Raw genomic sequence first — 13,331 nt, 5'->3', positions numbered from 1 at the left:
CAAAAACCAGTTGAGCCGTCACTCAATGCACCCCCCCCCCCTCCTCCTCCCCCCTGGATGATCTCCTGTCTCACTCTCTCACCTTCTCCCTTCGTCTTATTCCACTGACCATGCATGTTCCAAAAACAGATCTCATTTTCATCCATGGTGCGACCCCCCCAACACCCCCACTCCCCAAGCCCCTTCGCCACCACTCTCCTGCATTACCTCCTTTCCAAATCCAAGCCTTCTCCCCAGTTCCTGTCCAAGTCCACCATCTCACCTCCCCATTGCTCCACCTCAAGCCCCACCCGCGACCCCCCCACCATGCCCTCCCATGCTGGAATCTGGGGGGCGTGTGTCTGCGGGGTTTCCACCAATCCTGAGTCCCTTGGTGGTATAAAACCCTGAACTTGTATGCAGATATTCGCTCTTTCTGTCAGTCCAGCACTCCTGAATTGGAGGGTGCCACACTTCTAGGCGAGGGTGGTGGAACAAGGGTAAAACTGAGAACATCTAAGAAGTAAAAGAGCGCGGAGAGGCACGGTTAGACAGGAAAATCCCTTGTCTATCCAGAAAGGATGGAGAACTCACACACAAAAGTACCGGCAGAATGCCTGACTTACTTTGGAGTGAATGAAAACACCGGTCTCACTCCCGACCAGTTCAAGAAGAACCTGGACAAGTATGGCTTCAATGGTGAGACTGCGGGCATGAGGGATGGGGTGGATGGCCTACTGAAAGCAGAAAAACGTACAAAGTGTTTAGCCATTAGGGTGGTCTAATGGAGTAACTTCTCAAAGTTCTAAAACTATCTGAATGTTTGCATGCAACATATTCCACAAAATACAATTTTTTTAGGAAATCTTCTGGAGGTGTTTTCCTGAGTCAACGCCAGAGTTTAGAGATAGCTGTGGGTTGAGATTTTGCATGTAATCCTTTTTTAGAGAGGAGTTGCAACAGCTGGTAGAAATGCAGAGACATTGAGAAGCAGAGACTTTGAGGGCTTTGAAGAGCTATTTAAAGATAGCCAAAGAAGATGGCTGAAGAGCGAGAGAGACAGGTGATGGCTCAAGAAGCTTCCTGGGTGATATATGGGGCGGGCGTTAACAGGAGAGATGGATAATTTTAGGCCGGGTAGAAAGGGGAGGTCCTTAGATGGCTTACGGCTAAATGGTCTGCATTATGATTGCTAATCAATAACCATTGGAATGACAAATTAGACAGTATTATGTTTAAAGCATTCTTGTTTTCACGCTGATTTTCCTGTTGCCTCAGTGCCGCCGTAAAACTAATGTTTTATTTTGTTGACAAATTAAGGAATTTGTGAAGTGAACAGCAACTGCAGTGAGGTTCTTATTAGGCCTAGAAGTTCAATCAATGGAGTCAATGGCTTTTTAATTCCAGGCATACAAACAGTGCATTATGTGTAAAGCAAACAAGGATTTCTCAAAAGATGGAAGTTATTTGTCACCCTATAGCAAGAAGTATAACTTTTTCCCAGAGGTTTGTTGAAAATGTTCCTTGATGGCAGCCATGTTGCTTCTCTGAGTGTTATTCATTTTAACAAACCATCCTTTTTCCTGTCTTTCTGTCTCCACAACCTTTCTCCTCCTTCACCTTTGTGTCCAACTCCAGAGCTGCCCGCTGAGGAGGGTAAGTGTTGATCCAGCCACATTTACAAGATATGTAAATCTGAACAAGAACATCCAGACACCTGATTCTGACCAGGATGGGAAGAGCATCATTAATACTCTCAAAGGGGTTGTAATAATAATACCTGCAGGCAGCATTTTCTTTACATGATGCTCACATGCTAATGACATTGTACTCACAATGTATGACACATTTTAACCATAATTCTAAGAAAGGAAAAAATGGAAAACTGAATTTAATAAAGTACACCTACATTCTTCTTCAAAATTCACACTTTTTATACTGTTTGCACCAATAAACACTTGCACATTTCAGTAATTGCATTCATATTTTGTGATAATAATCCATTTATTTCTTTTCTTTCTCTCAGGTAAGAGCATCTGGGAGCTGATTGTTGAGCAGTTCGAGGACTTGCTTGTCAGGATCCTGCTTCTGGCTGCCTGCATTTCTTTTGTAAGTAAACAAGTGTTAGTTTAAAAAAAATCTTGTCAGTAATTCTAAACCCTTGTTATTCCTGTCATGTTCATTTTAAACTCAAGTAACAGCCGTAGGATTTGTAGTGGACATAATATCAGTAACGAATTCCACGACACCACGTGGCATGACCTGACTTTTTTCTGCAAAAGTACAGGAGCATACTTTTACAGTAAACTCTTCAAAATCTCACATTTACATTTTAAGCACAATACTCTCTGGGGCCCTCTTACATTTCTGAGTACCATCTTAATAAGTATAATGCACTTCTCTCCTGCAGTAAACAAGCATGCTCATTTCTGACGGGTCACTTTGTCCTGATAACTTCTCATCCCCCTCCCCCTCCATGTATTTTTGAGGATGACAACTTGAGAGGAGGGAGACACATTGCAAGGGCTTGTAGGAGGTGTATTAATTCCTATGCCCAGCTTTTACCCCTTCGGGCAGCTGTCATGATGGCCTTAGAAGGCGAATATTGAGGAGCCAGTGAGAGATGGGGGTCAGGGAAGTATAGGGGGGCTGAGGGGTGTGGGTTTATTTTAAGAAAGCCCCAAGCTGAGGAGAGAAACTGAATCCTTCGGGAAAGGTCAGGTCTGAAGGAAGGAACGAAGGAAGGGCCTCCGACGAAAGTCAGAAGGAGCAAAGAGTTATGGGACATTGAGATCAAATTAATAACAATTATGTAATCATATTATGACATACAGTTATATTATCAAAATAACAGATGTTAATGCTTGAAAAGAAAACATTTTCCAAGTAAATTCAGTTTTGAAACTAGCTTATGTAATTAAGCTTTTAAAATAATCACACTTTTGGGATTTTTTTCCACATTGTTTGCATGTTAGTACAGGTGCATCTCAATGAATACTATATCATAGAAAAGTTTATTTATGTCAGTAATTAATTCAAAAAGTGGAACTAACATATTATATAGATCCATTACACACAGAATGAAACATTTCATGTCAGAATTCATTTAATTTATTTTAATTATAATGATTATTGCTTACATTTAACAAAGACCTAAAATTCAGTGTCTCAAAGAAATTTGAATATTACAAAAGACCAATTTTAAAAAGAATGTTTAATATGGAAATGTTGGCCTCTGAAAAGTATGTCCATCTATATGCACTCAATACTTGGTTGGGGCTATTTGACTTGAACTACTGGAAATGGACTTTTCCATCATATTCTAATGTTTTGAGATGCACCTGTATATACTATGTGTTGTGTGCAGCATGCGTAATGCACATAAAACCATAAATTCCATGGAAAGCCTCTGTATGTACATTCTTATTATTCACTTTGCACATTATTCAAAGTTGTAAGGAACATTTTCATTCACATAAACATAGTTAATTATCCATTTAAGTGCAATAAACACAATAGTTCGCATTTGCTACACATTTGCGACACATTTGCGTGCTGTTTCTTAGGAACAGCGCATGTTACTGATTTGCTCTTTTTCCCGCTCTGACCTCAGGTGCTGGCCTGGTTCGAGGAAGGTGAAGAGACCGTCACCGCCTTCGTGGAGCCCTTCGTCATCCTTCTTATCCTCATCGCTAATGCCGTTGTTGGAGTGTGGCAGGTCAGTGAGCGTGTTGGGCAATAAGACATATCTATTGCAGTAATAACAGAAAGCAAACAGGCTCCAGTTACTGCCGCGTGTTCTACAGAGACGCAGTTTCTCAACTAGAATAGTTGGTTTAAAGTGCTCTAAAGTTGCAGTTACAATATCAAGCAAATCATAAATAAACAATATTATTCACTTCTATTTAAGAAGGTAAATATGATACGAGCATCAGATTGGCGATGGCTGATTCACATTATGCAAGTCATGCTCTTCTGCAAGCACGCCAGTCAGTCATTGGCACCGCTGTCGGGCATCAGTCGGCCACGGGAACATTGTTGTTATCACATCCCGGCCAAGTGGCAAATCAGCTGCTTCGTTCCTTCTCAATGAAAACAGAACTGACTTTGGCAACCTGTAAGAATATTTTATCACCCTTAATATGATCTCTGAACCCAGATTATAAACATAGATCTCTGCACAATAATTATTATTATTGACTAGATTTGACCTGCTCATGTGTCATCAGTAGGGTGTGTAACAGTGTGTAATTGCTGTGTGTAATGACTCAAAGCCTGCTAGAGGACATTGTCAGTGCCAGACCAAGGACAACATGAGTATGGATTACATTCAAGCGTGGATTTTTGTCTGTGTGTGCCACAGGAGCGTAACGCTGAAGATGCCATCGAGGCTCTCAAGGAGTACGAGCCTGAGATGGGCAAGGTTTACCGTTCCGACAGAAAGAGTGTGCAGATGATCAAGGCCAGAGAAATCGTCCCCGGTGACATCGTTGAGGTGTCTGGTAAGAAATTGTTCATCATTTTTAAAGAGCGGAACCCAATCTGTCAGCCTGATCTGTAGCAGTTCATGTCAGGGGAATATTATCCCTGTTAGTCACAGTCTGTCATGGTTAATAGTCTCCACCGTGTAGTTACTTTGAAAAGACACAACAAAGATCAGAGCTGCTGACATTTCTGTTCAGAAAAAGAAAGACAGACATTAATTCAGTGTCTGGAAAAGGCTTGTGTCTTTTTAAGGCAATGTGAGTAGCGCCGCTGTGAAAACATGCTGACTGAAGGAAAGCAAAATCATGAGTATAAATACCCTCACGAGCACCTGCCACACCTCTTCTCCCCACGCTGCCACTGCCCACTTCTGTTCATTTGTCAGTGTACACCTGTTGCCTCTCTGGCCGGCTGTCCCCTCCCCCCACCATGTGTGCTCCATTCTCATTGGCCCAGGCATGTGTCAGTTTTTGTCTGATTGTGACATAAACAGATCAAGTATAGAAAGTTACTCCGAGCATTTGGCGCTGACTTTAGAACAACTTCTACCACAAATCTGTTCAATTTGTTTAATTATTTTTCACTTAAGGTTTTCATGGTGGGAGAAGTTTGCTGTGATGTGTACTTAAAACTATTACAGTCATTTTTTTAAACTTTTTTTTTCAATGAAATTTACATTTTAAAGGCAATAAAAATCCTCATCTACCCAGTCAGGCATTTGAATAAGAAGGGTTTATAAACATTTTTTAGTTACTAATTTCTTATTTTATTTCATTCTTTTTTTGTTAATTTCTATTTTACATTTATTTTATTCATTTTTTATGTAATTATTCTAGGCTTTTTTCACTCAGTTCTAAAATTATTCCTCTTCTTATAGCTCTTAAATCGACTTTAAAACATTTTCATCATTTTTATTGTCTTGCGTCTAAATGTCTCTAATTGTTAAATTGCTTTTGCCTTTTTTTCAATATATACGACCTACCTTTTTTCTGCCTAATTATGGGTTTATCGATCATCTGTGAAGCACTTTGAACTGCAGTAACCTTCATGTAAAGTGTTATACATATAAAATAAAAAGGAGTTTAAAGTTTGAAGGGGCAAATGTTATTAAAAATGTGCATTTTTGCATTTATTTTACTTATATTGTAATTAAGAAATATTGATGCATTCTTTGACAATTTATTAGAAATAACAATTCATTTTATTGCTTCCCAACAGTTGGTGACAAAGTCCCTGCTGACATCAGGCTTGTTAGCATCAAGTCCACCACCCTGCGTGTTGACCAGTCCATCCTTACCGGTGAGGTGTCGAAAAATATAAAATCTGCCACAACGTCTTTCCTGTCTTTGGCCTTTTTAAGTTAATATTCTGTTTTTCCTCTCTCAGGTGAGTCTGTCAGTGTGATCAAGCACACTGAGGCTGTTCCCGACCCAAGAGCTGTCAACCAGGACAAGAAGAACATGCTTTTCTCTGTGAGTGCCTTAACAACATCAATATTTTATCTTCACTGTCTTGAGCTTCTGCCGGTTTCTCTTAACTCCCATTTCCCCAATCCATTACTACCTTTACCTTTTCTTTTTTTTGCCTTTTATATCTGTATAAACTAAAGGTGGATGTAGTTTTTATATCTGTTTCATTTTACTTGTATTTTAGTCCTGTTTTTTTTAAATCTTGTTTCATTTTTTTATTTATCACTCAATCACATTTTTCCTTTGCTTTTTTAAATTTACACAGGAATATAAAAAATATGCTTTACATTGTGTTTTTTATATAGATGATTTAATGATGAATCACAAGAAAACATGTGGCTATATCATGATATATACCATTATCGAGAAATGATATAATCTATATCGGGGTAAAATATATTGTCCATATTGCCCGGTCCTAGTTGAGCTGCTGTAACAAGCGAGCTTCCTCAGTGTGGGCTCAATAAAATTGTTATCGTATCGTAATGTATCTTAATATATCGTATAGTAACTGCATTGTTCTCTTATCTTACTTTATCTTATCTTTCTCTGCTTCTTTCCTCTGTAGGGCACTAACATCGCTGCTGGCAAAGCCATCGGTGTTGCTGTCGCCACTGGCGTCGCCACTGAGATCGGTAAGATCCGTGACCAGATGGCCGCCACCGAGCAGGAGAAGACCCCTCTGCAGGCCAAGCTGGACGAGTTCGGCGAGCAGCTGTCCAAGGTTATCTCCCTGATCTGTGTTGCTGTCTGGGCTATCAACATCGGCCACTTCAACGACCCCGTCCATGGAGGCTCATGGATCCGTGGTGCCGTCTACTACTTCAAGATCGCCGTCGCTCTGGCTGTGGCCGCCATCCCCGAGGGTGAGGAGAGCGAATCGTTAAAAGCAGAAAGTGACAGTCAGAGTCAGTGTGTGTGTTCCTCCACCGCTTGTTTATCGTACTCACAGTTTCCTCTAATGTCTCCCAGGTCTGCCCGCTGTCATCACCACCTGCCTGGCCCTTGGTACCCGCCGTATGGCAAAGAAGAACGCCATTGTCAGATCCCTGCCCTCTGTGGAGACCCTGGGCTGCACCTCTGTCATCTGCTCCGACAAGACCGGCACCCTCACCACCAACCAGATGTGTGTGACCAAGGTGGGTGAGCACACTCGCAATGACATGATGTCGTCGACTGTACTTCAGACACAATTAAATCCTTCTTTGTTTCCTCCGCACCACAGATGTTCATCATCAAGAGCGCTGAGGGCGAGCACGTGAGCCTTGATGCCTTCGATATCTCCGGCTCCAAGTACACCCCTGAGGGCGAAGTGTAAGTTGGTTTTCTTGATTCAAATGCAGTATCTAAAATACATTAAAGTGCACATGAACCATCATCTACTTTATTCCTAATTGTGTCATTATCTTTCAGTTCCCAGGGAGGTTCCAAGACCAACTGCAGCCAATACGACGGACTTGTTGAGCTGGCCACCATCTGCGCCCTGTGCAACGACTCCTCCCTGGACTACAATGAGGTAAAGCCTTAAAGTCATGCCGTGTATTTATTACATTAAAACATCATAAACCATCCACAGTTTAACTAATTCTCTCCATCTCCAACCATTTATCCAGGCTAAGAAGATCTATGAGAAGGTTGGTGAGGCCACTGAGACCGCTCTGTCCTGCCTGGTTGAGAAGATGAACGTGTTCAACAGCAACGTGAAGAGCCTGTCCAGGATCGAGAGAGCCAACGCCTGCTGCTCCGTAAGTTTCCTCCTCACATTTCACACAGGTTGAGGATTGTTAACTCTAGTGCATCAAAAGTATTTTTCTAACCCTTAGAGGACAAATTGGTCCATGTCAAAAAAAACTTCTATCAAATTAAATATTATTACCTTCCACTTTCACTGAGTTTAATCTTCTTTCTTTTTCTTCTTCTTTTTTTTTTTTAACCAACTTCAGGCCTGATAATAACTATCAAATATTAATAAATTCTCAGATTTTTACACAAAAATGTAATTATTTTCTCTATAGTAATATAGATATGTCAAAAATTAACATTGATTTCAACACGTTTATTGTGCAGATTTAAAAAAAAAAAAAAAAAGTCCCTTTTCTTACCTTAGAGGACAAAAATGTCCCATCCTTAAACTGCTATAAAAATACAACATATTGATAATATTAATATTGTTTACCAACGCTGAGTTAAATTATATAATCTTTTTTAATTAGTCCTGATCATAATGACCAAATATTCATTTGTTTTCAGAATTTTAATCATTTAAATGGTCGTTTGCATTATGCAAATGTTTTTTTTAATGAAATAACTAAATAACAAAAAATATTTTTTATTCATTTTACAGCCTCTGTTAAGTTATAATGAGCAAAAATATTGATTTTAATGCCTTTTCTATTTTTCCATAAGTGGGCAACAATAACCTGAGTGGACCAGGAAAATTGTTTTTAATTTAGACATGTGAAAATGTCCCAATCTGTAGAAAATAGTAAAACCTACAAATGCAATGTATGCAATGTATCCTTTGCATTTCCATCAAAGCCAAGATGCTAAAAAAAGAAAAAAAAAAAGGTTAATACATGGTTGGTTAATACACACTAATTATGAACCACAGTTCTACTTGTCCTAAAGAATCAAAGTTTTGGCCATTCTGTGGCCAGGTGACAACTTTTCTAATAAAATCTCCTTTTTTCCACCAGGTGATCAAGCAGCTCATGAAGAAGAACGTCACTCTTGAGTTCTCCCGTGACAGGAAGTCCATGTCCGTGTACTGCACTCCCACCAAGGGCGATGGTGGCGCCAAGATGTTCGTGAAGGCAAGTTGCTTCTCTGGTCAGAAATCTGCACTTTGACTGCACAGATTCACCACAATACAAAATAATCATCCTGTTTTCTCCGCAGGGCGCCCCCGAGGGTGTGATTGACAGGTGCGCATACGTTCGTGTTGGCACCAACCGCGTGCCCCTGACCAACGCCATCAAGGAGAAGATCATGGCTGTGATCAGAGACTGGGGTACCGGCCGTGACACCCTGCGTTGCCTGGCCCTGGCCACCCGTGACACCCCACTGAAGATGGACGAGATGAACCTTGAGGACTCCACCAAGTTCGCCGACTACGAGGTGAGAACTAAACGCCTTGATATGGAGACGTGCGGATGAAACAGTGACTATGTGTAAAACCTTTTAATGACTCCATTCACGCTTCTCTCCTCAGACTGACCTGACCTTCGTTGGCTGCGTGGGTATGCTGGATCCCCCCCGTAAGGAGGTCACTGGCTCCATTGAGCTGTGCAGAGCTGCTGGAATCCGTGTCATCATGATCACTGGTTAGTATTATGGGTGGGATATATTATCAATACAAGAATGCTCATCTACTCCTTCAATGTATTTATATATATATATATATATATATATATATATATTATATATTCCACTGACTCTCCACCAAACCTTTCCTTCATAACTCAGGTGACAACAAGGGAACCGCTATTGCTATCTGCCGTCGTATTGGCATCTTCACCGAGGAGCAGGATGTTGATGGCAAGGCCTACACCGGACGTGAGTTTGACGATCTGCCCCTTCATGAGCAGGGAGAGGCTGTGCGCAGAGCTTGCTGCTTCGCCCGTGTGGAGCCATCCCACAAGTCCAAGATCGTGGAGTACCTGCAGGGTTATGATGACATTACTGCTATGGTAAGCAGCATCCGAAACTTGATGTTTTTCAGCTGTTCAGCGACCAGCGTTTATAGTATTTCTATGTTAATTTGCACACGTGTGTAGTTTGAGTGTAGTTTAACTTCCTCTCCTCCTGACCCAGACTGGTGATGGTGTGAACGATGCCCCTGCCCTGAAGAAGGCCGAGATCGGCATCGCCATGGGCTCTGGCACTGCCGTTGCCAAGTCTGCCTCTGAGATGGTCCTCGCTGACGACAACTTCTCTTCCATTGTGGCTGCTGTTGAGGAGGGCAGAGCTATCTACAACAACATGAAGCAGTTCATCCGCTACCTCATCTCCTCCAACGTTGGTGAGGTCGTCTGGTGAGTGGCTTTAATAACTCTAATCCACACCTAAAGTGCCACATTTCAAGCCATCTTTCTCTGGCTAACCTCTGCAATCTATTATTTTCACTCTCACAGTATCTTCCTGACCGCTGCTCTGGGTCTCCCCGAGGCTCTGATCCCCGTCCAGCTGCTGTGGGTCAACCTGGTTACTGACGGTCTGCCCGCCACTGCTCTTGGCTTCAACCCCCCAGATCTGGACATCATGGGCAAGCCCCCACGTTCCCCCAAGGAGCCCCTGATCTCCGGCTGGCTGTTCTTCAGATACATGGCTATTGGTGGTAAGTAGGACTTTATGAACAGTATGTCTGGATTCAGTCTTAATGCATTCAGTCACCCACACTGACAACGTCATGTTTCCCTGATAGGATACGTCGGTTGCGCCACTGTTGCCGGTGCTGCCTACTGGTTCATGTATGACGTCGAAGGCCCAGGTGTCACCTACTACCAGCTGGTGAGTGATCATTTCTCTTTCATGTTGTCTGTCACACACACACTCACGTGCAGAGGTGATAACTTCTCCTGTCGTCTGTGCAGTCCCACTTCATGCAGTGCCACGATGAGAACGAGGACTTCGCCGGCCTGGATTGTGAGATCTTTGAGGCTTGCCCTCCCATGACCATGGCCCTGTCCGTGCTGGTCACCATTGAGATGTGCAACGCTCTCAACAGGTAATACTTCACATGATGATGACTCCAGAGAGATTTACTGTCATTATTAGGACTGGGTGATATGGAGAAAATCTAACATGGGGTTCCCACGGTCATCGAAAAACCACAAAATTAAATTGACTTGTGTAATTTTCCAGCTCTGGAAAAGTCATCAAATTAGATAAATCCTCAAAAGTTTTGGTGTGTAAGTACATACATTTTAAAGTAATCTCTAGTTTTCTATCTCGTACCCATACCAATATTTTCCCTACATTCTGCCACATTCAGTTTCCCTCCTTTTAGAGGTGACAATATGTAAATTAGAAATGTGTCTTAAGTTGAATCTGAGCTTAACCCTGCACATTTATTATTCGCACTGAATTGCATCCATTATGTAACGGAAAATATCATGGGTCCTTGAAAAGTTGTGGAAGAGTCAAAAAATGTGTCCATGAAAATGTGCAGAAACCCCGAAATATTGATACTGCAGTGATATTGTAGGGTTGGTGATTCACAAAATATTTACACGATGAGATTTTTAATAATTACTCATCAGTAATGTGACTATATTGACTAAGTGGGTGAAGACTGTAACATTGTGATAAGTTCAAAAAATTAAAAATCGAATTAATTATCACTTTACTGTTATTCAGCCTTTAAAACCAGGACAACATTATGGAAATCGCTCTGTCCAAAAAATAAGATGGTAAATCACATTACTGATGTAATATTCTTACATTTTCCAGCTCTGCTCATGATTCCTTTTCTTTCTTTGTCAAGCTTGTCTGAGAACCAGTCTCTGCTGCGCATGCCCCCATGGAGCAACTTCTGGCTGCTGTCCGCCATGACTCTCTCCATGTCCCTTCACTTCATGATCATCTATGTTGACCCTCTGCCCGTAAGTTGGCCACCACTGTACATTTATCTAAGAGCTGCGTGTGTAAATCTCCCAGTTATAGGATTTAAATTGTCCTCTGTGACAGCCAGTTAAGTCATAGTTGCTCTTTGTTGTAGTTTCCCAGCATTTCTGACTCTTTTGCCTCCTCCTCCAGATGGTCTTCAAGCTGACCCACTTGAACGTCGATGAATGGATGATGGTCCTGAAGCTTTCCTTCCCCGTCATCCTCATTGATGAGGTGCTGAAGTTTGTCGCCCGCAACTACGTTGAGTGTAAGTAACCTCGCCTTTTTTGCATATTCACAAAAAAAAGACCATATTTCCTAAAATATCTGTTCTGATCTTTTTAATTTTAATTTATGAATCCAGTTTTGTTAAATATTCATTCATATTTTAATAATTCTTCTTCATCCTGAACTCTCATCTCATTCATTCTATCATCAGTCAACGTTTGTTTTCATCTGTCTAACTCCATTCCTCCTTTATCAATAACTAACTTACTTACTCACTTGTTGATTTCCAGACTAAACTCACACAACCCACCACCATTAGCCTGTAACCAAAGGTATTCCACAATCGCTGTGTATTTTGTAGTTTGCCTGCTTGTTGGTGTAGTTTTTGTTCTGCCACATGTTTCTTGTTGTTGCTCTCATGAAAATCAGTCCTCAGTGGTGTCTACTTCAAATATTATCAAACTGAATTGGGGCTTCTCCCTGCTTCTTAAAAATAAACGTCCATCACAAACTGACAAGGTGACACCATGACGAATAAATGTGTCATCATGTTGCTTTGTGTGTCTGAACTCTGTGTTTGTACCGGCTCATGAGAGGCCTCCAGAGGTGATTTAATGACCTCTGAGTTGCTGCTGTTACTGTCAGCGTTGAGTGTAAGCAATGCTCTGGTGTCGTCCCATAAAAGTGCCTCTGGCAAAACTTTATTTCAACCCTCCTTATTAGGATTTATAAGCAGTATATTATAATGTAGTTGTAGGTAGATGTAATGTCTTTTAAAGTGTTTTTTTTATGTAGGTATCACGTATGAACAATTTTGAGGCAAGATCATGAAGACAAAAGCCATCTCCTGTTTGAGATTTTGGGCTGTTTTGCCTCCACAACACTTACTCTAGTGGTCAAAATAGTGGAAAGAAAACATCCAACCCAACATCTATCTATTACTTAAGAATGTATCCCTGTTCACCTGTAGTTTCTTCCAAAACATCATTTTAGAATACATACCTTTTAGAGGCTGTTTTCTCAATTTTTTCTTATACACCCTCTTTCTCATACATCACTAACTTTTGACTGTATTTTGTGACTGATGGAGTTGTAAAAATCTAAATTCCCTCTGTAAAAACCTTTAAATACTATCATTTGCACAAAAGGAAAGAAGAATTTTAAACTTGGCTGATCCAATGTTCATGATTACTGTCCTGGAAATGTATGCTGAGAAGCATATATTTAATGAACTAATGGCTCATTTACATATTTAAAGAAACATTGTAGTACAAAATAAATAATTTTCTTCATGAAAATAATAAACTGGGGAAGTTTTATAGTGATATCTAAAAAGTCTCCCCTTAACTCTTAATATGATGCTGTATATAGATATGTAGATAATGAGTGCAATATAATTTACACATATATGTCTTAATAGGAGAAGTTGTGATTTTTTGGGGGAAAGTACATTTACACTTAAAATGACATAGCTGCTTCTAACTACATTATACTGTGTTAAACAGTTTATTAAGTGTTTACATGCTGCTTATACATCATGAATAAGGGAGGGGGTGTTGAGAT

General features: G+C 40.8%; 1 protein-coding gene across 1 annotated transcript; it reads left to right on the top strand.

Moving 5' to 3' along the window:
- Positions 1–560: 560 nt before the first annotated feature.
- Positions 561–11,816, top strand: atp2a1l (ATPase sarcoplasmic/endoplasmic reticulum Ca2+ transporting 1, like). The gene is made up of 22 exons (XM_059324847.1): positions 561–678; positions 1,618–1,635; positions 2,006–2,088; positions 3,593–3,697; positions 4,343–4,481; positions 5,683–5,763; positions 5,851–5,936; positions 6,502–6,799; positions 6,906–7,072; positions 7,159–7,247; positions 7,347–7,449; positions 7,547–7,678; positions 8,630–8,750; positions 8,791–9,050; positions 9,145–9,256; positions 9,399–9,622; positions 9,747–9,967; positions 10,067–10,269; positions 10,357–10,442; positions 10,526–10,659; positions 11,419–11,536; positions 11,691–11,816. The coding sequence occupies exons 1-22, from the start codon at positions 561–563 to the stop codon at positions 11,814–11,816; spliced, it is 3,024 nt and encodes a 1,007-aa protein (XP_059180830.1).
- The last annotated feature ends 1,515 nt before the right edge of the window (positions 11,817–13,331 follow it).

This window comes from Centropristis striata, chromosome 21 (assembly GCF_030273125.1).
Source record: "Centropristis striata isolate RG_2023a ecotype Rhode Island chromosome 21, C.striata_1.0, whole genome shotgun sequence".
Lineage (NCBI taxonomy): Eukaryota > Metazoa > Chordata > Actinopteri > Perciformes > Serranidae > Centropristis > Centropristis striata.
This window is presented reverse-complemented; position numbering and strand designations above follow the sequence as displayed.